This window comes from Sardina pilchardus, chromosome 14, assembly GCF_963854185.1.
Source record: "Sardina pilchardus chromosome 14, fSarPil1.1, whole genome shotgun sequence".
Classification (NCBI taxonomy): Eukaryota; Metazoa; Chordata; class Actinopteri; order Clupeiformes; family Clupeidae; genus Sardina; species Sardina pilchardus.
Window position 1 is genome coordinate 25,970,324 of NC_085007.1, and position 26,306 is coordinate 25,996,629.

Consider the following 26,306-nt stretch of genomic DNA (forward strand, 5'->3'; position numbering starts at 1 on the left):
CCACCGCTCTCTCTCTCTCTCACTCTCTCTCCCGTGCTCTCTCTCTCACTCTACCTCGCTCGCTCTCTGGCGCTCTCTCTCTCTCTGGGCTTCTGGCCACACCCATCCAGTGGACAGTTCTGTCCAGCATCTGTGAGTCTGTCCAGGTGCTTCTCTCACCTCCCCCCCCACCCCCCTCCGGTCAGGTTTAGGTCTGTTATGTTTTCTCTTTCTATCCTTTTCTTTTTGCACTCGAGCCCCAGATCCCCCCCCCCCCATGCCAGAATTCCTTGATCTCATTCTTATCAAATGTGTCCCCAATGACCTTGAGGATTTTATTTTACCAAATTCAGAAAGAAGTTTGACCCAAGATCCATTTGACAAATTTCAGTGCATCAGCTGACACTGATACTTGGAACTGAGTACAAATTAGAATGTCCATTAGAGGTAATAGTATGACCTTAAAGAACATGTCAAGGTCGTTAAACTGACTAGTGCATTAAGTTTACATCTGAGCAGTGGGATGAACAGTTTGAGGAGGACAAATAACATGTCATGATGGCTGACTGATGTTAACCTGATGTGGAGAAACTGCATCTCGTTACATCATCCTTGTTAGAGTTAACTTTGCTATGGGCATCTGAATATTGACTGGAATATGGGAAAATGTCAAGTTTATTGCCATTTTAGCATTATTTAAACTGGAAGATGTGTGTGCATAAATAGTCTATTCATACCATGAAAGTCAGGTGCATATAACCCAGGGAATGCTAGAGGGAGTTGGGCCTTTATCTGAGTCTGTGTCTTAGAGATAAACCTCTGATCTCAAATAAAGTGACATGTCTCTTTGAGGAAGTATCTCTCCAAAGGAAGAAGTCGTTAGAGGGAAATCCCTTAAACTTAAATCCTTACTGTTTTATATGTATGAAAATTAAGGACAAAGAATTTAGCAGTGTGGAACTAAAACAGACATAGACACACATCCCCATCAAAATTATTTTAATAGAGAATTCCCATGATTGCTTTTTAAAATACATATATTACCCATCCATATGTAAAATGTCTCCCTATTGACAGAAAAAATATAGCTTTGCAGAAAAAATGACAGACTCAGAGAAGTTAGCAAAGTCAAAAGACAAGTAAAATACAATTCCTTGATCCATAATCACTCAGTCATCACACGAGTCGGACTGATGTCAATTACAATGAATCATTTTCATGATCCATAATCACTCAGTCATCAAACGAGTCGGACTTGATGTAAAATTACAAATGAATCATTTTCATGGCAGCCAATCAGAGGTCTCAACAAAAGTGCTCACGCCATGGCAGTGGCATGGCAGCGGTTCTGGAAACTGGATTAAGAGTGGTGCCAGGGGAGTGCCCAGCGATTGCATCAGCGCCAGCATCGGTGGCAGTTGGCACTGGCTGGGACAGAATGGCAAGACACACAGATAATGGCAGCGAACGGGACAGGGGGGGTTGACTGACTGTCTCCATTTGGCATAGCAGGATGTGAATAGCTGACCTGGGATCAGATATGAGGCTACCTCATCCTGCACCCCTCAGTCTCAAGACTGATAGACCCAGAAACACTGGGCACAGAAGGCCTCTTACTGGCACATATAGGAAAAGACTGAATTAGCTTTAGCATTCATTTGCGTTAGCTTCTCAACAGACATGGGAATGTGTATGTACAGCAACAAGAGCAAGTGAACATAACGACAAGAGTGATTAATATGTATTCTATGGTGGAGATCTGCAAATATACAGAGGTTTGACGTGGTGTTTACCTGCTTGCTTAATGCATAGTCATCGCAAAGCATATACATTTTTTTTTTTCGATCCAGGATTACAAAAAATTAAAAAAAGAACCAAACTCAGTTTGGAGGCACTTAAAGTCCTGTGGTCTCATCTCCCTAAAGTGCATCTTGAAGAAGACTAAAGTGGTCTTATGTGGTCTTCACTGCATCCACATCTCTTCTCCTTTAGCATTGTGTTGTGTCCCAGCACGTCAGTCAGTCCTTTTGGATGGTAGAGTCTCTTCAAGTTTGAGTAACCTTTTGACCCGGAGGTCGCAAACCCAGGGATCCACTGATGGTACTGAGCAAGAGGAGGTCGCCCCCTGCCCCAACCACTGTCCTGCTATGGGTGGTCAACTCGTGAGAAAGTTCCAGAAGGCACGGTGCATGGCGGTCAGGAAGGAGGCTCAGCGATAGCAGCAGCAGCAGCATCGGTGTCACCTGGGATTCAGCAAGGCACCATCTTCTGATGTCACTTCCTGTAGGCAGACACAGGCAAAGGTGAATCTATTGGGTGCCTCTCATTTGTGTTTTATATATCCTCCCTTCCTTCCTCGGTCCTCATTCTCATTGATCTAGACATAGAATGATGGGGCGGCAACAATAGGATAGTCTATCCAGTGCTAGTTATAGATCAGGGGAGGACCGAGCATCAAGGATCGAGGAGGGATGTTGAGAGAGGCCCTATTGCTCTATCAATCATTCTATCAGAGTCAGACTATGGGTTTATTGTCAAACATGTCTCCACCTACAAGGCATTTGTCTTAAAAATATAACATACTGTGTGTGGAATGACTGCCAGAAATTGATTTCAAATAATATGTTATGGAAATGCCAGTGGTTGAGCTAAAGTCTTACCTGTTGGACCAGATTACACGTCGGCGTCAGGCTGACCATGCTGGCTCAGCCGCTGCTTGGACTTCAGCTCCTTCAGCCACAGTGGTGAGGGGCTGCTCCTGGGGGTCAGAGAGGTCAAAGGTCATTGGACAATATTATATAATGAGATTCTGTCCACATGCTATGTTAATAAGGAATGATATGCAGGCTGATTTCAGAGAGCTCAGAGAATTCTTTAGGATCTTTAGTCTTAGAAGACTTTTTGTGGAAACCATCTTTCGAAAGGTACTAACTGCAAGGCATCAGTAGGAGTGCATGTTGGGTCTCTATGCAGTGCACAGCAGTGCAAGATACATGTGATTTCTGTTTCTGTTGTGTTTGTTTGATGTTGACCATGAGGGAAATAAATGTATCTATCTAATCCTGTAAATGGATTACTTATAGATTATAAAATCATATAGAAAAAAGCCAAAGTACTGAAATAATCATAAACAGCACGCCATGCTAGCCTGCTAGGGCTAAGCCACACATGGAACTAATCCGCCAGTTGCACCAGGATTACCAGTGCTTTAATGATATGTCCTGAGAGTGGGGTGTTCTCTTACCCTCCCTCCTTTGCTCCCACAGGGGGCGGTACTCGGGGGGAGCGGGCAGCCGGGACGGGGGGTGATGGGGAGGCTCCGTCTTTCGGACTGTCCCCATCTCCTCCTTCTCTTCCATCTCCTCCTCCTCCTCCTCCTCCTTTTTCCTCCTCCTCCTCCTTTTCCTCCTGTTGCTGCTTCCCCACTTCGTTTCTTGCTCCCAAACAGACGCGCCTGAGAGAAACGTAAACAATAAAAACTTCTTGATGAATCCACATCAATGAACAACAAATTTCCCCTTTGGGGTCAATAAAGTATCTATCTATCTATCTATCTATCTATCTATGAAGCAGACTGTGCACTGAATAAGTCTGTTTTTGATCTCATACAACAATGAAACTCAACTGTGAATGAAATATGGAAAAGCATTCTATTACTTTGTGTCTGGACATGCTTTAATTTAGATGACATCACTCTCACATTATGCCATAATAATTACAAGACCAAGATCATAGTTGCACCAGGGGGGTATTCCAAGTAGGTTTACCAAGAGGTTTACCACTTACTCTGAGTTTGTCACTTCACCATTTGGAATACCCTTTCAGAACTTGTCCATAATCTCCACTATTCACCACTAGGTGGCAGCATGGCACAACTATCTCAAGCTCAGAGAGCTTTGTAATAATTGTCAGGAAGAGCACACTTCATAGTGTCCTTACAGCTTTTCAACCATTAGAGATGGACATCAAGAATGGTTAACATAATGAGTGATAATAACACAACCAGTTACAATCTTCTTATTTTCAATATTCCATCATTATTCTAAGAAGCAAACACTCACTACCTCACAGACCACAAAACCATCCAAACTCTGCAGGCAATCTGTCTGCATTTTATACCTCCTCCGCTTCAAATGTCATACCAGTTTGACCACTCACAGGTTCCTTTTACCAGCAAGTGTACTTAATGTGGGAAGTACCCTCCTCCAGGTCCACCTGTAGAATGCGGTTCCTAGTTAACGGTAATTAGTTGTTACCTTCAGGGCGGCAGCGTCCATCACTGGCAGGGCGACTCTGTGAGGTTGGGAGGGGGTAGGAGTCGCCTGCTTCTCTCTCGGCTGCTCATCCTCAGAGCTTGACTCCTCCTCTTTAGACAAAGGCACTTTCGCATCTACAAGAGAGAAAGATCTATGTGTTAAAAATAAAAATCACAAACACTATTACCAAAAAACATATATAACATGCCTACCTTGACACTAAACAAAAAATGGAACGTCAGTTGCTAACTAGCAATGTAGCATTCTCTCACATCCTCAATAATGTCTAAGCCTTATGTTTTCCAAATAAATGGGTGGAAAAATACAATGGTAGTCAACACAACATTAATAAGCTGGACGATGCTGGACCAAGGTTCTGCCAGCATAGAATGGGAAACAGATTATCATGGACTAACTTTTGTACTATTTTGATCCATTGTTTGTTGCCTGGCCAGAAGTATTAAAATTAACTTTGTTGTTTTAGCTATCTGGATACAAAAATTCAATGCAAAACATGTCCTACATATAACAGACATAGACGGAGAAATAAAAGTATTGAAAACATCAGTGTTTTTACCAGTGCGCACACCTTTTGTTCCTTCCCCACTTCGTCTCTTGCTCCCAAACAGACGAGCCTGAGAGAAACATAAAAAATAACAAACTCCCTGATGAGTCCACATCAATGAAGCAGACTGTACACTGAATAAGTCTGTTTTTAGTCTCACACAAGCATGAAGCCCAACTATGAAATGTATGTGAATGAAACGATTAGTTCTTACCTTCAGGGAGGCAGCGTCCATCCCTGGCAGGGCGACTCTGTGAGGTTGGGAGGGGGTAGGAGTCGCCTCTTTCTCTCGAGGTTGCTCATCCTCGGAGCTGGACTCCTCTTTAGACGAAGGCATTTTTCCATCTACAAGAGAGAAAGATCTTTGTGTGAAAAACACCATCACCCTATTACTAAAAACATGCATAACATACAGTACATTCCCTGAAACTAAACTAAAGACGGCAATGAAGCATTCTCTCAGAGCCCCAATAATTTGGTTCCCTATCTATACTGGGGAAACCATTATCCAGCAATTAGCATGGTTCCCTGTGTTTTTGGAACAAATAAGGCCTAAACGTTATCATGAAGTAGCCTGACTTCAGAGATATTTCGATCTATTGTTTGTGTGCACTAATAGCCTGGGCAAAAGTCTTACATATGAACTTTGTTGTGTCAGCTATCCAGATGCAAAACATCTCTTGCATGACCTACATGTAGGCTACATAGACCAAAAGACAATGTATCAAAAACACCAGCGTAATAGTTTCTACTGTCAATTGAGGAATGTGCCCTGGCTTAAGTTTGCCATGCTGGTTCAACAGGCTTGACTTCCTTTTGATACTCCTTCTAACTTGCACCTTGCCCTAACCACTTCAACCACATTACTCACGGCTAATGGATTGAATTAATCACTGTGTCACTGTCCACTGTCGTTGTCAAAGCAACCAACCTGCGCTGTCACAGAACCTCCAGTCAGGGGCGGAGCCCTCCTCTACCGTCGGCATGGCGGCGCTCTGGCGACTGGCTTTGGGGGGACGTGTTCGTGTGCTCCTCCTCTTCCCCAGGTCCACTCTGGAGCGCTGAACCGTGGAGTCCAGCAGAGGCGTCGTGACCTGAAGAACACACATAGAACATCTTTATTTGAGTCCATCTGAAGAACACACACATAGAACATCTTTATTTGAGTCCATCTGAAGAACACACACATAGAACATCTTTATTTGAGTCCACCTGAAGAACACACACACAGAACATCTTCATTTGAGTCCACAAGTCACACAGACCGACAAGACAGTCGTACAGTACACTTGGGGTACACTTGGGGTGTAACGGTACACAACCGTTTCACGGTTTGGTTAATTTCCAGTGTGGTACTGCTACTAGCCTATAATTCATTGACAATATTGCTGATGCGGAAAGAGAATGGTATTTTGAAAAGATGTCATGTTTTTTTTTACATTAATTGACTAATCTAATCCGCCACTTAAAATATTTATGTGGGAACTCAAATTTGAGACACACACAAAAAAGTCTGCTGTTGATTACTGCTGCTTAAGACTGCATTTGGTACATTCGGTAGACAACCTAAACATTTCGGTACCAATGTATGCGTTTACACTTCTAATGGACTCACGCACACACACACACACACACACACACACACACACACACCAACAACTGCATACCACACCCATGCTGCCGGATGTCACACCCATTCATACAAAAAAAACCCCACTGTACAGATCAAACATGCTCCATCTTATCCACACACACTGTGGCTGGCAACTCTGAGAGTATCACCTCAGGGAAGGGAGGGAGCTCTGGCTCTGGCTCCGGCTCTGAGGGAAGGTCATTGTCCACCATGTCAGCTTCATCTTCAGCTTCATCTTCAGCCTCAAGTTCAGCCTCAGCTTCAGCCACAGGTTCAGCCTCAGGTTCATCTTCAGTGGCTGTGACCTCAGGCACGACGATCTCTGGGGATTTAGCTCTTTCAGCAGTGTGGCTAAAAGACCAAATAAGAGCATATCACATACACAGAATATGAACAAAAAGTTCAGAAACACTCTCATCTGTCTGTAGGTCACTAACAGTGCAGATAGAACAAAAGTTCACCCACATTAATGGAATAACATTCCGAACAAAGCAACATACATTCAGAAATTTGTTATGCTAAAAAAACCCACATAAAAGCTGCAATTTTACATATCACCACAAGAGGACAGTGCGAACAATCTAATAGTTCACACACAGGCCACGTTATGAGGTGAATGAGCGCATTCAGCTGAACTGAGCGCTCCAGAACCTCATGACCTGAGGAACAAGAGAGATGACTGAAGAGAGATGATCACTTAATGCAATAATGGTAAGCACAGTCTGATCCAGTAGGATCTGAACTTTTATATAATAGCGACGGAAGGAAAAAAAGAGGTTTTGATGAAGCCTCAGAGTTGTGGCAAATAAAATGCAGGAGCTTTAGTGGGCTCTGAACAGGCTGTTGGAGAGAACAGAAGCCTGGGCTGCTGGCATGCTCGCTCACCTATTGTCTGGTTCCTGGGTGTCGTCATGGGTCTCGGAATCTGGTATCAAAGCATCAGTGTCCTGCACCCTGGACTCGTCCACTGCACTTTTGAGCTTTTCCTGAGTGTGTGAATAATGGAGTGAAATAGAGAGATAGAAGGAGAACATAGAGAGAGATTAAAAAAGAGAGATAACAAACTGTCACATGTGATCCACATTGAGGTCCTGCAGTGATTGATCTAGACCACCAGACATAGCCCAGAGTGGGACAGGAAGTTCCCCCGGACACTCTGGAACTGGAGCAGTTGCTACAACAGACCGGAACACAATGGGCTAGTTGCCTGGCTGCAGGCATGTACCAGCAGATGCTAGCGAGAACCAGAGGCGTGAGGTGGTCATGGCAGACTCAGGGTCCTGTTGGGGGATTCCATACTGGGGAAGTCTAACTGGTTGAGGGAACTCAATATATCCTAGGTCTAGTGAAGGAGTGTGTGGGGAGCAATGAAAGGCACTGCAGAATGAACAGTAGATGTGTGTGTGTGTGTGTGTGTGTGTGTGTCCATGTGTTGTGTACTGTATGTGTGTGAGTGAGAGAGAGCGAGTGAGGGTGAGAGAGAGAGAGAGAAAGAAAGACAGGCAGCGAACCGTGCATCTTTTAATGAGGTGGTCATGGAGGGCAAGCTGTCCTCAATAAACACCGCAACCACACATACAACACACACACACACACACACACACACACACACACACACACACACACACACACACACACACACACACACACACACACACACACACACACACACACACACACACACACACACACACACACACACACACACACACACACACACACACACACCGCTCTACAGAATGCCACACACACACTGGCGCACACACATTTGTAATATCCCTTCAATCCACGATTGTTTAACTGGGCAACACATGCCAAAGCATGCATCTACGGCCGGTTACTGGGCAACTGCACACACAGCCTCGTAAACAGTGACAGCGAGGTAGGAGTGATGTGATGCATCTGCACAGACTCCTGCTATGGTGTCAGCACCTTGGAACTGCTGACACACACATGGACACACACACACACACACACAAACAGACACAGACACAGACTCTGATACAGACACAAGAGTCTGACAAACACACATACACACACACATACTGTACACACACACACACACACACACACACATACACACACACCCTTCATTTGCAACGCAGCCCTTATCGTCCCTTCGGGCTGGTATGAATGCAGCCCATAGAGGGCTGATTTGCCTACTGGCTCACGTGGTCAGACAGGAACCAGCAGGAACTGAGCCGCTCCTGTTCGGCAGGTAAGCCAGGCTCGGCCTCGGAGCAGCGATCGCCACCGAGACACAGGCAGCCCTTCAAAGGGAGCCGCCATTTGCAGCCACGAGGGGGGAAAGTGACGTTATTTTACAGTTCATCTATGTAAATATCTCCCCAGTAATGCACACACAACTTCCTTCTTTCTCTTCCACATTCTCCCTTCCTCCCTCTACTGTACCCTCTCTAGCCTCACACTCTCCGTACCATTCCATCTCTCTCTCCCTCTCTCCTGCACTCTCTCCCTCTCTCCCTCTCTCTCTCCTGCACTCTCTCTCTGTGTCTGGGCAGAACAGCCATGTAAGGCACTTATGACTAAACCAAAAACAAACAGAGGCGAGCTGGAGGGGAGCAACGCCTCACTGACGCAGCTGCTGCTGCTGCTGCTGCTCTTGCTCCTGTGGACAAACTGCCACCACCAGCCACCACCCCTACCACCAGCCACCACCACCTACCACCACCCACACCACCTCACACCACCCCTGCCACCCACCACCACCCACACCATCCAAAATCACCCAGACCACCCCTGCCACCAGCCACCAGTTTGGGGAGGCTCAGATCATGACCCACGGCTGACAGATCATTAGTTGAGGTTGCCAGATTGTGACACAGGGCTACCAGATCATGAATCAGAGCAGCCGGAGCACGAGGCAGTGTTGCCAGATCGTACATCAAGGTTGCCAGATAATGACTCATTGCTGTTAAATTACCACCGCCTCATTCTTTAAGCCTTTATTAAAAAGCCACACCTAACAGCTATAAAGTTGTGATATATTCGGATAATGAGACATAAAATATCTATCTGTGCTTCTGAGGGAAAGGCACTTTCAGTACTGTAGAAAGGTCTTTTTGGAAGAGTAATAGCCCACTTCAGTATCACCGGTATGTTTCTCCAGGTGGCACTCATGGAAACGAGTGAATAGATGAGTGGAGGAGCATACAGACCAGACAAACTATAAAATAAGAGGGGGATGAAGGAGAGAGGAGAAGAGGGGGCTTGACATGTTCAGACAGCGCAGGATTCCACAAAAGTCTCTTCCGAGACGCCCCGTATCCTCAGTTGTGGGAGCTTTGTCATACAGAGGCCGCTAGTGTTTTGGGCAATCAAAGCCACACAAAGGTGGCTCTTCAGAATCTCAGTAGCAGACTCCTTAACACACAAGCACACACACACACAAGCGCGCGCACACACACACACACACACACACACACACACACACACAAACACACATGCACTCAAAACCTCATCTCCACCCTTCTCAAACATTCCAGGAATAAAAACATACATATGGAAACAAGCCCGTGAGGCCTCTTATCTCACCACACACACACACACACACACACACACACACACACACACACACACACACACACACACACACACACACACACACACACACACACACACACACACACACACACACGCACACAAATTGGCACCAACTCACGCACCCAAAGTCATTTCCATAGGACAAATATTCTAGTCTTTCTGGAGATCTACCCACCCTACAGATGTTCAGCTCTACCTACCACCCACAAACAAAGGGGGGAAAGAGAAAGAGACAGAGAGAGACAGAGAGAGGGGGAAAAGAGAAAGAGAGAGAGAGAGACAGCATGGTGGTGGGTCCCACACAAAGAAGCACAAAGTCCTTCAGAAAGAGCTCCTCTAGGCTCACTGAAGAGCACACAACAGAAGGTTAAAAAAACAGCTCATAAAACGACAGGCATAGGAAGTGCACGCCATTTATTTAGGGAACTATTGAAGGCCACCACCCCCCAAACACACATATCAGTGGAGGAAACGCTGTGGTGCTGTGTTTAAAACACGAGTAGCATCTTAAAACACACACACACACACACACACACAGAGAGAGAGAGACACACACACACACAAAAACACACACACAGAGACATGTGGCGCTCCTTCTCACAGATAACAACCCTTCAGCACACTTGAAGGTCTCTGGTGTCTGTGCACTGGCCTTTGTTAGTGTCCCTGTGACAGGCCAGCGGATACCAGACCACTTCCTGCCTCTGTCTCTCTCCATCTCTCTCTCTGTCAGTCTGTCTAGCTGACACGCTCATCACATTCTCCACATCCCTCTGCTCCATGCTCTGGGACTGGCAGGACATACCTCTGCAGCGCCATCCTGGCGGCTAAAAATGGCCGACATTCTCTCAGAGATGTTTATGTTTATAATTCTTAGCAGGTGCGTGCTTTTGTCCGCAGCGACAAAAATGCTCAATGGTGTTTTTTGCCCCCAACGGCACCTTCCAGGCAGCACAGCCTAAAAGGCACTACCTTTACCCTATTCCTAACCCTAACCCCCTCAACCCTCATCCTACCCCTAAACTGAGGGGAGTAGTGCCTTGAGGGCAGCGCTGCCTGGAAGGCACCATTGAGGGCAAATAATACCAAAGACCGACAAAAATGGCGTCAATAAACACCACATTAAACATTATAATTAACATTCAAGATGCCGAGCTGTGCCCAGGCTTTGCAGTCAACTACACGTTACACTGTGATAAAGCACTGTGGCCCATAGTCTTGAATGCATGAGTGCCACTTCAGGGCACAAATGAGAGATATGCTCTGCACTGCACTTTCACATAGTAGCGAGGCTTGTCACATGCAATTCAATTTGTATTTCCAATCGCTGTGGGAGATTCCTTTCAAGCAAGCAGACGCTTTAAGCCTCCCAGGGCACACTGATGAATGGCTCGAGTTGTGCGGCTGTAAAAGCCGTTAAGAGAAGTCGGCTCAGGACTATTTCAAGAATCCTCGACGGCAACAGACTGCGGAGCAGGACAGATAAGAGGGCGTTGGTTGAGAAGATACTGAGAGACACGCTGAAAGACGGACTGTGAGGGACTTCCGGTTGGCGGACTTACGGAAAAGACGCAGGAACCACTAACAGCCAGCCTCCCACTAACTTGTTCACATTGTAACTATTAAACCTACTTGCATAAGCTACATACAGTAATATCAGGGGTAGACAGACAGACAGACAGACAGACAGATGCGCCTCTGGCTCTGAGTGGGAAGATAGTCGGGGCAGGGACAGGAAAGGGTCTGGTGAGTAGGTGAGGTGAGGGAGGAGAGTGACGTGAGAGAAGGAGTGGAGGACGTGGGCAATTAGTGGGGATCGCTTGTGTTGAGCATCGGCTTTGGCAGCAGAAGTGAAAGTTCTGCCTCGGACAAGCCTGAATCTGTAGCTCAGGCATGGGACTCATCCCTCTGCTATCTGAATCTGCAAAAAATCCTCCACACAAATTGCCTCATAATAACTGCCTTCATCTGTCAAGGGGGTTGACATGTTTTCAGTAAAATCCACACTTGTAGGATCAGATACGTGCACGCACGCATCCTTAAATGCAACACAAACAACATATTTCACTAATTTAACTTGGGCACCCTGGGAATGTGAAGTAGTGTGGCATTATAAACACAAAACCTTAAGTGACTGAGGTGAACAGCTTCAAGAAGTACCTCCTCAAACAACAACATTCCTAGCCACTGACACAAACTCTGCAGTAGCCTAAGCCTCCAGAAGGGTATAGGCAAGGTGGTAGATAGTGAGAGAAATAAGATGAAGGCTGAGGAGACTGTGTGTGTGTGTGTGTGTGTGTGTGTGTGTGTGTGTGTGTGTGTGTGTGTGTGTGCGTGTGTGTGCGTGTGTGTGTGTGCGTTTGTAAAAGGTGCCTTACAGCATCCCCATTTGCCGGCCGCTTCCGCGACGAGAGCCGTTGGCGTCCGCGGAGCGAGAGGCTGCGCAGTGACCGCCTGCTCCGGGACGCAAAGCTGCGCAGCGGCATCACGGCCCTCTGGAACCTTCCGTGCCCCCCGACCCCGGCGTCGTCGTCGTCGACCTCCTCCGCCTCCTCCGCCCCCTGCGGGCCACGCTGCTGCAGGGCCCCCGACACCACGTCCAGTGCCCCCTGGAGGGAGCGCCGCACATTGCCCACCCAGCCGGTCACCTGGGCCTGGGCAGTGGTCAGCTTATCCCCCAGATACTGCATCCTGAGGGTGGTGGTGAGTGGAGGGGTCTCCAAAAAAACCTTGGTCACTGCAGATGAATTGGATGTCTTCAGGCTGCTCAATTCCTGGTCCTCCAGCTAGAGTTTCAACAGAATAGGTCCAATATGGCTTTGAGTCTGTTTTGAGTCAGTTGTAGACATGAACCAAACACTCCGAGGTGCGTAGTGTGTGTGTGTGTGTGTGTGTGTGTGTGTGTGTGTGTGTGTGTGTGTGTGTGTGTGTAGAGGCTTTGTTCCCAGAAAAGCCTCGGCCGCAAATGCTCCGGTGGCGGCGCTTTGCTTACATTCAGCGAATGCCTCAGTCACAAGGTCTCTTCGGCGAGTCAGACGTATCCATGCGGCTCAGTGTCACATACAACACGGGGTGCGTCATGCCCGACTCTTCAGAAGCCATGTCCTCATGTCCACAAAGATCTCCGAGCTGCCCGGTGCAGTCTCCGCATTTACCAATGAGCTCATCTCCCAAACACGTCTACCAGTGATCCTGTCTTGTCATCTCGTTCAGTGAAAACCAAATCTGACCAATGACAATGTTGCGTCCAATTAAACAGCCCTCCCTAGGGTTTTTAACAACGGGTTAATCATTTCTCATAAAAATGCAATTAGGTAACTGGTTAACTCTCAACGGGCCTCTTCCTAGCTTTTGAGCCACTCGGTAGTCAATTCTGACGTACAAGTAGTTTAACTAATGACTTAATGCCTGGGTTTAGAAAACGTTCATTTGTGCAGTAAAATATGCAACGTAAGCCTGACCGTAACACTGTTTGCCAGGGGAAAACAGTCAACAAACTTTCATACAGTCTCACGGCGATAACAGCTGATGTGGTCCAATAGTCCGACACTCTGCCCTAAGTAAACAGCACAAACACAATAACCACACACTTGATCTGTACCACCTCAATCAGTTTTCACTTTGTTTATCTATCTAACATTTTCTATTCAATAAATTCTAATCACTGTCACTCCAGTCTCTGTATCATCGTTTTTATCTCCCTCCGCCAATCACACGCCCAACCTGTCAAGCTGCGCTCTGAGGAGACGAATTGGCATATAGCACCTGGAGATCCGTCGCTTCCCCTGTGTTCTCCAAGTCCAACATGAAAAGTGAAATCCCGGAGTTGAATAGATAGATCAAAAGTAAAAATGTTAGCTCAGGTATGGATTGGCCATGGATTTTGATCCTTATTCCTCTTCCTTCCTGGCTCTCTCCCACTCGCGCTCTCGCTCTCTTTCTCTCTCTCTGTCTCAGTCCATCTCGTTCCGATCCACAGCTGAAGGAGGCAGACGAGAGGAGAGGGAATCGCAGATACAAAGCTGCACTCTGTTCAGACAGCTGCAAGAAGTTCCCGGCAGCACAAGCTATACACACTCCCTCCCTCTCTCTCTCTCTCTCTCTCTCACTCTTTCTCTCGCTCTGCCCTCGCTCTCCTGCCTCTCCCTGCTGCAGGTAGGGGCAGGTACCGGAAAAGAGAGGAGGGCCGTCCTCCTGCACCTCCACTTCCTTCCAAATGAGCGCGGCCCCGCCAACACACACACACACACACACACACACGCACACACACACACACACGTCAACCTACCGGCTGCGTGCGTGTTCAGGACTTTCCATAGAGTGCAGAAGAGAGTGAATGAAATGTGTGGAAGAGAGAACTTACTGTCTGTGTGTGAGGGGTAGAGAGGGATGGATGGAGGGAGGGAGGGGAGGGGGGGGTCTGTGGCAATGAGAGAGGGAGGGAGAGAGAGGAGGGGGAAGGTGTGAACCATGGGTCTTGGCATGGCAGTGTTTCTCTTTCTCTTTCTCTCTCTCTCCCTCTCTTTCTCTCTCTCAGGCCCATTTCTGCTTGCACATTGAGCGAGAGAGATAGAGAGAGAGGTGGGGGAGAGAGAGGGAGAATAAAAGAGAGGGGGAGAGTGCCAGGGGAGGAAAAGAATGAAAAAGAGAAGGAGAGAAAGAGGAGGAGGCACTCGTTTAGCTAGGGGAGGAGTCTGGGAGGGGCTAGGAACCCAGGAGAGGGAGAAACCAGTCTCCATGAGAGACCATGTTTGGTATTTATGCAATGCTTGCATCAAAGAGCCACAGAGGAGAGGGGGATAGAGGGAGGGGAGAGGGAGGTAAAGAGAGAAAATGCTGTGGCTCGGACTGCAAACACTGTGAACTTTCCTACACAAACAGCACTTTGCTAGGGATGACGCTCCATATTTGTGTCTGTCTATCCACTCTAGTCTAATGGCCACCTCAGGTCTGTCTGCCAAATAGGCGTCTGACATGTTGTGCACACATTACAGAGATGACTTCCCCCTGCCTGTCTGCAAGTGACATTGAGCTGACATCACTGAGGAGTTCAACAGCTTACCAGCTCACACCAGGTTCACACAAATACCACAGCACTGTCACCATCTGACATGCAACTGTTAAATAAACATTTGATCAAAAATAGATCATGACTGTAACAAGACTGGGGATATACCACTCCAAAACACAGCTAAATGCTGTTAGTTTTTGCGAGACATAAACATGAGGCAATCCCCCATCCCCTACTCCTCCCCCAAAAGGAAGTCACAGAAAAAAATGCCCTCCTCAAAAAAAACATATGCAGCAGTGCCCTCTACTGTTCACACAAATAACCTCATCTAACTGACGATGCCAGACAAAGATGATTTCTTTCTTTTCTTCTGATGATTGACGAGTTTGCCCTCTCTGTTGTTTGTTACATATACGTCTACCACTAGATCTTGAGTCAATATAATCTATCCATGCATAGCCTGTGAGCACCATTTAAGCACATGTTTCACCAGTCATTCAGTGTCCTCTCACCAAAGGCGTCATCTCTGTTAACACACATGGTCCACCTTATCTTGTCCTGAGTGACCTTCTCGTCTTTCTGTCCTCTCAGTGAGACTTCCCCTGGCCCATTCTCTCTGTGAGAACCCAACAGGGATGTGTCCCTGAGCACATCCTCTAACAGCCCAGCTGCTGTTTACACATCAAGCACTCCCCGGAGATTCTGCACGTCTGCATAGAAGCACTACTACTAGTCATGACTCCCAGCCACATCTGAGTAGACTACTTCTTTAAGAATTAGGGACAGAATAACAATGTACTAGCTTGAATGATGTCGATCTATCTTTAAGTATTTGATCCTTGAGGGCTATGCCTTGGACTACCTGTCTGAACCTGACATATACGTTCAACTTTGTCATGTGAGAATTTGTTTTGGTGCACTGTATGACTGATGTGAAAACAAAATAAAAAGAAGTTCCAAAAAAATAATGGGTGACAACAAGTACCTATGATTAATACACAAAAATGGTGATAAAGAACATCATATGAAGGCTTAAGGGTATTCCATGTAGGAACGTCTACCAGCCAATGAGGGATAAGAGAGGAGTGACCGGAGCTATGATTGACATGTGAAAATGATGATGAGATGAAATGGCGACATAACTTTGGGCGTTCTGATGTAGAGACGCCTACCGGCGGCGAATCAGAGTGGAGCATTTTCAGTGTGGCACGGACGTTAATATTACTATTTGTAATCGTAAAGCTGAGTGCAGCAATAAAAGGAAAAATGAAGGAATAAGCAGAGAAGGGGAAAAGGATGATGACAAGCCCAGATGTTGCCCCCATCCTTTCCCACAGCCATCTCTGCCTTCGTCCCAACACTGCGAGCAGATGTCAGCGACAAAGCACAAGACTCGACCCAGATGAAAATAGAAACACGTCCTTAAATGGGCAAGCAAAAATGTCCTCCTATCAGCCATTTTATCTCACACTCAGCATTTTTGTGGCTTATTGCACGCAAAATTTGTCCAATCACCCACTTCACAGGCACATACAAGCACACACATACTTTCGGTTAGGCTACCTTCTGTTCTCAGACACATAAAAAAACCCGAGGTAAAACCACAGAAGAGCTGTATTTTGAGGGTCAGTCAGCAGCTAAAGTGAGCAGCTAATGTGGGCTATTGTTAGCGTCCTCATCATGTGCAACCATAAAGTTCAGCTAAGAGCAACAACCAAAAAAAAAAACATGAAAAGAAACTCCACAAGAAGCGTAGTGCTACAGAAAGGGCGACTACTCTAAGTTACTTATCTCATCTTCTCCATTATGGCCAACTATTTGCATCAGTCATTTACATGCAGCCACTTACATCAGCTCATTTGTCTGATGTGTTCAACCAACAGACAGTTTACAACTGAGGAGGCTGGAAGAAATCCAATCGAGTCAGATATATAGATAAAATAAAACAATGATTAACACACAGTTCTGTCTATCCTTAGTATGTGAGATACTTATTGCACTAGTTACTGGTTAAAGTACATTGCCTGGAAAATGGCAACAAATGTTTGGTGCTCATCCCACACAGCAAGGTACCAAAGGGCACCTGAGGCCAGTAGGGTAGACACATAGCAGATCAAGTTTCGGTAGATCTTGATAAAAACTTGATAAAAAAAACAAAAACACTTCAGAACTTCAGGGAAACGTTTCCTGTTGATGGACATCTCCCACTAGAGGGCAGTGCAGATGTCTGCCGGGAAACCATTTCCTTGTTTTTTTCTAGTCAGGATTTCCTACTCTTGTTGAATCCGTCCTTCACAGGAATTTCAGCACATCTAAAAATGGCACTGGAGAGGCCCTGAGTGTGTACTTTAGGCATTTCTTTATGTCCGTGTGTGAAACCTTTTGGCACTTCTGTGGTTGGGGATTGTGATCCGTGCACAGGTCTTGTCTAAAACAGCTAACTAACTAAAATACAACTGTTGTTTGTGATTGGTGTAGGCCAGTTAGAGATAAGGAGTGGCCGAGGGCAGATAAGGGTTCATATCATGATTTTGTCAACTTTGTGTGTGTATGTGTGTCTGTGTGTGTGCATTTTCTTGCATGTGGGTGTGTGCGTGTGTGTGTGCATGTGTGTGCACGCATGCGCCCGTGTGTGTGTGTGTGTGTGTGTATGTGTGTGTGTGTGTGTCGTGCGTATGTAAATGTGTGTGTTTTGCTCTGTGAGTTTCAGTGAAACACCTCCCTCATTACTCTCTGTCAAACGTTAATCCACGTATTCATTGCGCATGTGACTCCCTCTGCAGTTTCCTGACATCATGGGGCCATGCTGCTACCAGGTCAAACCAGTGGGAAATTCCAGGCCAACTGCATGCCCTTAAAAGGCTTATCAGCCTATCACTTATCTGGCAACATGGACTCCATCGTTTCCTTTACTATCTGTCTCATTCCCTAGGTCTTTTCCCCTCCCAAATTTTTGTCTCTTTTTTTCCCTCAGGCTGTGGCCGTCATACCAACTTTCTATCTTGCGCCACAATCACAACAATGCATTCTCTCTCTCTGTCATACAAGTAAGTACATGTAGGATTAAAAACTCATCCTCAATCAATCTCTCTCCCTCTCTCTCTCTCACACACACACACACACACACACACACACACACACACACACACACACACACACACACACACACACACACACACACACACACACAGGCAGACAGACAGACACACACACACACACACACACACACACACACACACAAACACACAGGCACACAGACACACACACACACACACACACACACATAGACACTGATTGAAGCCTACCTTGGTCTCTTCCTGTTCCTCCTGAGCAGAGGGCGCCAGGGTGGGCTGTCTGAGCTCTGGCTCTGCAGCACGCGGCTCAGCTGCAATCAAAGACTGGCCATCATCCAGGGGGCTTCCATCCACAGACACCTCGACCCCAGCAGAGGGCCTCTCATCCTGGGGGAGTCTGCGTGAAGGTCTGGGTTTGGTGCCCCACCTCCGGAACGTCCCAGCCGAGTGGTTGTCATAGGTGACGTCCGGCTCCAGCGGGGGGGCAGTGTGGGAGGCAGCACCGGACGGGACGGACTCGGCCGCTGGGGCGGACGGTGGCTCATCCATGTCAAAATTGATCAAATCATCGCATGTTGCCACCTCCTCTTTCACTGGCGCTGACTGCTTCTCTTCTTCTCTCATAGTGTTTCTCTCTCTCTCTTGCTCCCTCTGTCTCTGTTCTTCTCTCTCTCGTTCGAGGGCTCGTTCTCTATCCTCCTGTTCCTTCTTCTTCCTCTCTTCCTCCAGCTGTCTCTGCTGTTCTTCAGCCAGTCTTTGCTTCTCTGCCTCCTCTCTCTGTCGCTGCCTTTCTCTCTCGAGTCGTTCCTCTTCCTCTCTCCGTCTCTCCCTCTCTTTTTCGAGCCAGTCCCTTTCTTCCTGTTCCTGCTGTCGTTTCCTCTCCTCTTCTCTCTCTTTTTCCAGTCTCAGTCTCTCTTCCTCCTCTCGCTGCCTCTCCCTTTCCCTCTTCAGTCTTTCTTCTTCCTCCCTCTGTCTTGCATCCTCCTCTCTTTGTCTCTCCATTTCTCTCTCCAGCTGTCTCTGTCTCTCTTCTGCCTCTTTTCTCTCTCTCTCCGCTTGCAACTTTTCTTCCTCTCTCCGTCTCTCCCTCACTTGTTCAAGTCTCATCCTTTCTTCCTCCTCTTTTTCTTTCCGTAGCTCCTCTTCTCTCTGTCTCTCCCTCTCTCGCTCCTGTATCAGTCGCTCTTCCTCCTCCTTCTGTCTTGCACTCTCTCGTTCAAGTCTCATCCTTTCCTCCTCTTTTTCTTTCCGTAGCTCCTCTTCTCTCTGTCTCTCCCTCTCTCGCTCCTGTTTCAGTCGCTCTTCCTCCTCCTTCTGTCTCGCTCTCTCTCGCTCCTCTTCTCTTTGCCTCTCCCTTTCTTTTTCCAGCCTCAGCATCTCTTCTTCCTCTCTCTGTCTCTCCCTCTCTTTTTCAACCCTTATTCTTTCCTCCTCCTCTCTTTGCCTCCTCACCTCCTCCTCTCTTTGTCTCCTCATCTCCTCCTCTCTCTCCCTCTCCCGCTCCAGTCGTATTCTTTCCTCCTCTTCTTTCTGTCTTCTCTGCTCCTCTTCCCTCTCTCTTTCCAACCTAATCCTTTCTTCCTCTTCTCTCAGCCGTTGCCTCTCTTTTTCCAATCTTATTCGTTCCTCCTCTTCTCTCTGTCTCTCTCTCTCCTTTTCCAGTCTCACTCTTTCCTCCTCCTCCTCCTTCTTTAGCCTCTCTTCCTCCTCTTTTTTCTTCTGCCTTTCCATCTCTTCCTCCATTTCTCTTTTCCTTTCCTCCTCTCGGAGTCTCTCTCTCTCCTCCTCCTCCTTCTGTCTCCTCTTCTCCTCCTCTTTGCACTCCTTCTCCCGCCGTATTCTCTCCCTCTCTCTCTCCTGCTCGATCTCTCTCAGTCTCTCCCTCTCTTTCTCTTCTTTTTGCCTGAGCCTGAGCGTCTCCTCCTCTCGCTCCTTCTCTTCCTTCTCCCGCTCTGTGTCTCTCTCAAAGAGACCCTTTCTTCGGTAGAGAGGCATTGGGCTGGACTCTATGGCTTCCTCTCCCCCTTCTACCTGTTCATCTTCTTCCTCTTCCTCCTCCTCCTCCTCCTCATCTTCCTCCCCAGACGATTCCTCTTCCTGCTTGGTCAGCACACCAGGCCCTCCAGAGCGGCGGAGGGTCTGTGCTTTGTCCTCCAGCGGAGCCAAAGCCACGCTCTCGCTGACCGCACACACCACACCTACGGCAGGTACGCTGTCCACGGCGTACTCCACCAGGACCGGGGTCGTCGCCGTGCCTCCTTCGGCTGAGGGCTCTGCAGACCCGCCGGGCGATTTCTCTGATGGTCTCTGGGCTGGAGAGCTGCAAACACAATTAAAGGCGATTAGTCTAGCGCTAAATGCAATTAGCATCCACATTCAGTTCAGTCTCATGTGTGTGTATAGTGATTTTAATAACTGGCATAGGCAGGCACATATTGTTCAGTAAGCACATGAGAAAGTCTGATTTATGACATGTGAATGCTCTGATGAATCACATGATAACATTATACGGACAACAGTATTCGGATGCCTGTCATTACACCCACAGGAACTTCAATGAACATCCCATTCTGCAGACATAGGCATTCATATGAAATTGATCCCCGCTTTGCAGCTAAAACAGCTTCCACTTTTGTAAGGCTAGACACTCTTGTTGGCCGAGAAGGCCTGGCTTGCGATGTCTGTTCTAGTTCCTCTCAAAGCTGTTTGATGAGTCAAGTTAGTCAAGCTCTTCCATACTAAAAATCTCTTCAACGTGTCTTTATGGACCTTGCTTGGTGGACTCAAAGAGACATGCAAAGTCATGCTTGTGGAGGGATAATGGTATAATGGTTGTTTTTCAGAGGTTAGAGAAGGGAAATGTAATACTTCAGTGTCTCAAGCCATTTTGGACAATTATGTTTCATTACGGGGAAGCCCTTTTTGGTTCCAGCATGCCTCTACCACAGTGCACAAAGCAAGGTCCATAAAGACAATGTTGAGTGAGTTTGGGGTGTAAGAACTAACTAGCCCATAGACAGTTTCTCAACTGATGATGGTTATGCCATCACACACTTTTGGGATGAACTAGAAGCCAAGCTTCACAATTACACAAATCACAAATACTCTTTCTGAATGAATCGGCAATCAATTTCCACAGATGCTCTAAAATCTTGTGGAGAACCCTCCCAATGGAGTGCAGCTTTGCAGCAGTTACAGGTGCAAAGGGGGAAATGACGTATTAATATCTATGGATTAGAATGGGAGGTCCTTGAAGTTCCTGTGAGTGTAAAGTCAGGCGTCAAAATAGAAGACTCAAATTACCCTCTCGTGGTGTTTGGTGACGCTCCAACGTCCAGTTTCAGCTCTTTGATCCTCTGCTTGACGTCCACAGAGATCTCTGCAGGTGACTCCGCTGGCGGTTGCTCTTCTCGTTTGGTGGACTCTCGCTGCTGGGAGGCCGCCGAGGAGTCCAACAGCATGCTGATGCGCCGTTTAATGGAGCCGCCACCGGAGTCGTCCTTGTCTTTCTCTTTCTCTTTCTCTGTCTCGTTCTCTTTTTCGTTTTCCTTCTCTTCGCTTTTCCGCCACTCTCTCCTGGGCACCATAGTGGGTTTGGGCTTCTGGTCCGGTTCTGGAGGGGTCTGAACCGCATCGGATCCTCGGTCTTTGAGCCCTCCCGGGGCAACGGTCGGGGTCTCCTTTTTGCCCGACCGCTCCTGGTTGTTGTCCTTGCTTGGCCGAAGGGGAACTGCAGGTGGGACGGATAGGGACTCGAACCTGGAGGTCAGCTCCATCGAAAGACGCTTGCGGGGCCATCGGGGGTTGGTCTTGCCGTCTGAGGTCTCTGTGGTTGGGCTGGACTCAGCTATGTCAGGTTCCTGGCCTTCTTTTAGAGCCTCTTCATGCTGTTGACGATCTGACGCACCTACAGATTTAACCCTGGTTCTTAGCTTCACGCCAGCATCAGTGGTCTTTGGTAGGTTCGTCTCTGCTGTGGTGACTGGACTACCTTCGCTGTTATCACTACTTTTAGGCAAGTCTGACTTGACAACGTTGGCGTGGTCTGGTTTGGTTGGCACGACAGGTGTGCGCTTTGGTGCCACAGGTGGGGGAGCTTTTGAGAGGCTCGCTGGTTCAGGCTTTGGGGCAGTGGTTTCTGGAGTAGCATGGGCCGCAACAACTGGATCGCGAATGGCTTTCTCTGGTTTTGGCGCCACAGCTGGAGTAGGCTTAGGACTGACTGCTGGAGTGGAAGCAGTCACCTCTAGTTGAGAGCTACTGGAAATGCCTGGCTTCCCTGGGACATTCGGAGTGGGCTTTGGGGTAGTGGTTGGCACCGGCTTAGCTGGGGCAGTGGTTTGCAGGGCTGGCTTACTGACTGAAGGCTTTGGAGCGGATATTTGACGGATGGGTTTCTTCTCCAGGGTGAAAGGCTTGGGCATGAGGTGAGGTTTAGGGGCTAAATTGGGCTTTCTGGCCCCCGGAGAGGAGGTCTGCCCGCTCTCACCTGAGTTTACTCCCACCTGTGTAGCCATGTCTACACACAACACCTGTAGAAGGAAGAGAAAAATAATATAACTAAGGGGAGACACTCCAGGTGCTGTGTCAGCTGTATGTTTTAAGTTGAATAAACAATGAATGAGGTATCGCTTGTTCTCAGCCTCTGCACAGGATATCATGCCCACCAGGCTTCAGGGAAAAAAAATAATGTAGTTCATGTTCTACTTGTAATCTTTTAGTTTAGTTTACATTTCTTAGTTATGTTGTGTAAACGAAAGGGAATGTGATTATGTGTGTATGTATGTGTGTGTGTGTGTGTGTGTGTGTGTGTGTGTGTGTGTGTGTGTGTGTGTGTGTGTGTGTGTGTGTGTGTGTGTGTGTGTGTGTGTGTGTGTGTATGTGTATGTGTGTGTGAGTGTCTGGGGGGGGGGAAGAAAGAGAGAGAGATGCTATGTGTGTATTATTACTCCAAATACATTCTTTGTGTGGGAATGTTATGTGTGTCACAAGGGGGTTCCTTTAATTGGGCCTTGGCGTTGCCACTCGGAAGTGTAGATCTCACATTCAAAGTGTTGGCTGTGAGAACTTAGACACACCCTGACATAAACCTTGACATAACGATGGCTCTCTTGCGAACTCATATTCACACTTTCTGTTCCTGTGCATCTACAATGTTCAACCACAACTGCTATTAAAAGCTTGAAAAGCTTAGAGCTCACACAGATATTTCATGGTGGTCAAAGTCTCTGCTCTGTTTGGTACAAAGCACTCAAAGAACGCAATAAAATGCAAAAATGTGTTCAGTGTTCATATGTCATACACTGTACTTCCCAAGGCAGATGACACTAAGTCAGATCTGACCTTAGACTGCTCATTCCCATAAACTCAACCCCATTGTTGTTTGTAGCTTGCCTTTAATAAAATGGTCGGTTTGACACACACCTTACTCACCTGAACTGGATGTAGGTGTTTGAAAGCCAGGTGGGTGCAATCTAGTCAGGCCAGATTTTTGAAGGCATTGGTAAATCACCCTTCCAAATAAATAGATGTGCAAGAATCACACCCTGATATCTAGAGTGAATGACACCACTGGAAACATTGCTTCATTGTTTCTCAAGAATTTCTCTTGTAATCAGCTGTGACTAAAGATATGCCCTTTGTTTCTCTGTGAGAATACATTCCTTTGTTAACCGCACAGCAAACCATGCACGGTGGATTTGGGTAAAACAAATTGTAGAATGAGGTTTCTGTCGTAGTGTCGGCAAGAAAACTCGGAACTGATTCCCGACAATCCAGAACAACTTTGAGGCTAACCCTATTGCCACACTGTGTACAGTTCTCCACCCTGGGCAAGTTACAACCTAATCTGTTATCTCTCGGTTTTAAGCACACACAAACACACACACACACACACACAGAGGCAAACAGAGAAAAGAAGGCCGAGTGTTACCACAGAGTCTCCCTGGCGTGTGTTGTTATGAGCTTTGCTTCCCACAGTACTCCTCCAATTAGCCACAAATGACTCATATCAAGGCATGTTTTGTTTGCATGACTTCCTGAGTAGACTTGGATACGACCTGGATTCGCTAATATGGGAGTTAGGAAAGGGATAGCTCATAGGGTGTGCGTCGACAGAGTGGTTGTGTAAACGAGGAAAAAGGCTGGAAAAGATTTACAGTGTTTCAAATATGAACCATATCACTTAAGGCAAGGCAGGGTTGCCGGTTTCCCTTCCATCATGGGGTGAAACCCTCTGTCTCTGTCTAGTTTTTCCTGTACGGGAGCATGACACAACCGGTCCGACTACACACTGATGTTTCGGGGGTGAAACGATGTACACGGTCTAAGAAACAGACCCTGAAGGAAAGCTCTGTTGAAAGCAGCTTCCTGCTGAAAACATTGTCTGCAATCACTCTGTATAAAGCGAGTAACATGACCTCCTCCTAAAAAGGCTTTACTATATGCCCGATTGCATGCCATGCTCGAGGGATGTGAGTTTGCTTTTCTTTGTTGGACAAGGACCCAGGAGTGTTGCTCCTCGACCACCGTGGGGCCTTAGAGGAAAAATAAGCACTGCAATCAGAGGATCTCTCATCAGCCACAAACTGTTAACCCTCCTGATGTTCCGGGCCAGAAAATTCTATTTGCTGAGCATGAAATTCAAGCCAATTCCTGTTTGGTGGATTGCCAATGAGAGCGCTCTTTGATCAAGGAAACTTCAACGCAAGGCCAGCTGAGGGCAAAGATATTTTGAACGAACTTCCAGAGAGTTGATCGAATAACATCACTAATCTGGTATGCTTCGCTCTGCCTAAATTGTATAATGTGATCACAAGGAGAATGGTGGGCTGGGACTTTGGAGAGAAACACACTGACTATGGAGGGTTTAAGGAAAAGACCGTCCTTAAGTGTGGTGTGTGTGTGTTCTTTATATCAACTCTTTAAAACTCTTGACCTTTGAATTCGATGATTGTTCTCATTTTCATAAACATCTCATTAGATGGGGAGAACTTTGACCTATAGACGTCTGCCATATGCTGGTTTAAGCCACAGGTAGCCACATTTGACATCATTGGATCTATAAACCAACCTCCACCTGCCACTAATAAGTTACTGATAAATGCACGCAGGTCACAATGAAAGGTCTGTCTATGAACCCAAAGAGTGGGATACATACACAGAGAGAAGGACTATCATACAAACTCAGATGTATGAATTGTCATCGTAGATTGCTTGGGTGACATGCAACAGTCTCCAGATTGAGGAGCAGCATACAGAGTACAGACACAGGCCGTTCCGAGTTCCCAGATGTTTCATATCCACCCGGACATTTATCAGCCCCAAGCCAACAGACAGCTTATGTAAACATCACCTAAAACCATGAGTTAGAGACAAAAACGAACTTTACCGGTTAGAAGAAATCCTAATCCAACTCCATCGGAAAGCGTAAGAACACTGCTATGGGTAGTAAATCCCTTTTCTTTAGTTCCAGGTGATTACTTGCCACAGCCTAGTCTACGCGTAACTGAGAAACATTTGACAAATAGCGAGATCCACTGCCTTGAAATCTCAAGCAAGGCGTATGAGCAGGAGTCTGGAGCCCCTCCCACCCAGGACGTAAGCTTTTCGTTTTCTCTGACCGGACAAACAGGTTTAGGACGATTCGACCTTACCCACTGCTAACAGAAAAGAAAGGAGAAGGCATCCTCCAGAGGACATCAAACGCAATGGCTAATACAAATGTGGCTGGTAATTAGAAGGACCTCTACAAATATTTCTCAAGGTGAATTAAGAGAGCCACGCATCACTGGCAACTTTTCAAGTTAAATTCTTCCCTTCCTCTCGAATTTCGGCAGGAGGCGGGTCCAGCATCACCCGAATCCAAAACATGATCCATGACATCAAGCACTTTCATTTTGAACAGCTTTCTTCAGCACACCGTCTTACAACATCAGGATCAAAATCATATTTTCCCCCATCCGTACGGCAGCCTATTGAGCCGTTCAGTCAATTTGACGCATCATGCGAATAGGCTCGTGATTAAATTAAGCTAGGCCTACACAGACGATTTTATTAAATAAAAAGTTCAAGATTCTGTTGCCTCAGAGCAAGATGTCGATTTTTTTGAACGGTTGCCATAAGGATATTTAGTTCTGCCTACCCCTTTCCACATCTGGCGGGAGATTATTTCCGCTTCTGAGGATGTTTTCTCCATCACACTTCTCACCTAGGCTACAGAGGG

At 46.9% G+C, this 26,306-nt stretch overlaps 1 protein-coding gene across 4 annotated transcripts; it reads right to left on the reverse strand.

The window, feature by feature from the left end:
* Positions 1 to 961: 961 nt before the first annotated feature.
* Positions 962 to 25,628, reverse strand: tnks1bp1 (tankyrase 1 binding protein 1). Of its 4 annotated transcripts, none has more exons than XM_062555072.1 (12): positions 25,473 to 25,628; positions 21,386 to 22,614; positions 18,314 to 20,402; positions 7,319 to 7,419; positions 6,583 to 6,784; positions 5,732 to 5,894; positions 5,015 to 5,145; positions 4,825 to 4,870; positions 4,236 to 4,369; positions 3,224 to 3,433; positions 2,640 to 2,737; positions 962 to 2,260 (listed from the first exon to the last, which is right to left on the reverse strand). In XM_062555072.1, the coding sequence occupies exons 2-11, from the start codon at positions 22,597 to 22,599 to the stop codon at positions 2,666 to 2,668; spliced, it is 4,362 nt and encodes a 1,453-aa protein (XP_062411056.1). In that variant the 5' UTR covers positions 22,600 to 22,614; positions 25,473 to 25,628; the 3' UTR covers positions 962 to 2,260; positions 2,640 to 2,665. The 4 variants fall into 4 exon arrangements, with proteins under 4 accessions (XP_062411056.1, XP_062411054.1, XP_062411055.1 ...); XM_062555070.1 differs by having other exon boundaries at positions 4,813 to 4,870; positions 25,473 to 25,627; XM_062555071.1 differs by lacking the exon at positions 25,473 to 25,628 and adding an exon at positions 23,507 to 23,742 and having other exon boundaries at positions 4,813 to 4,870.
* Between the last annotated feature and the right edge of the window lie 678 nt (positions 25,629 to 26,306).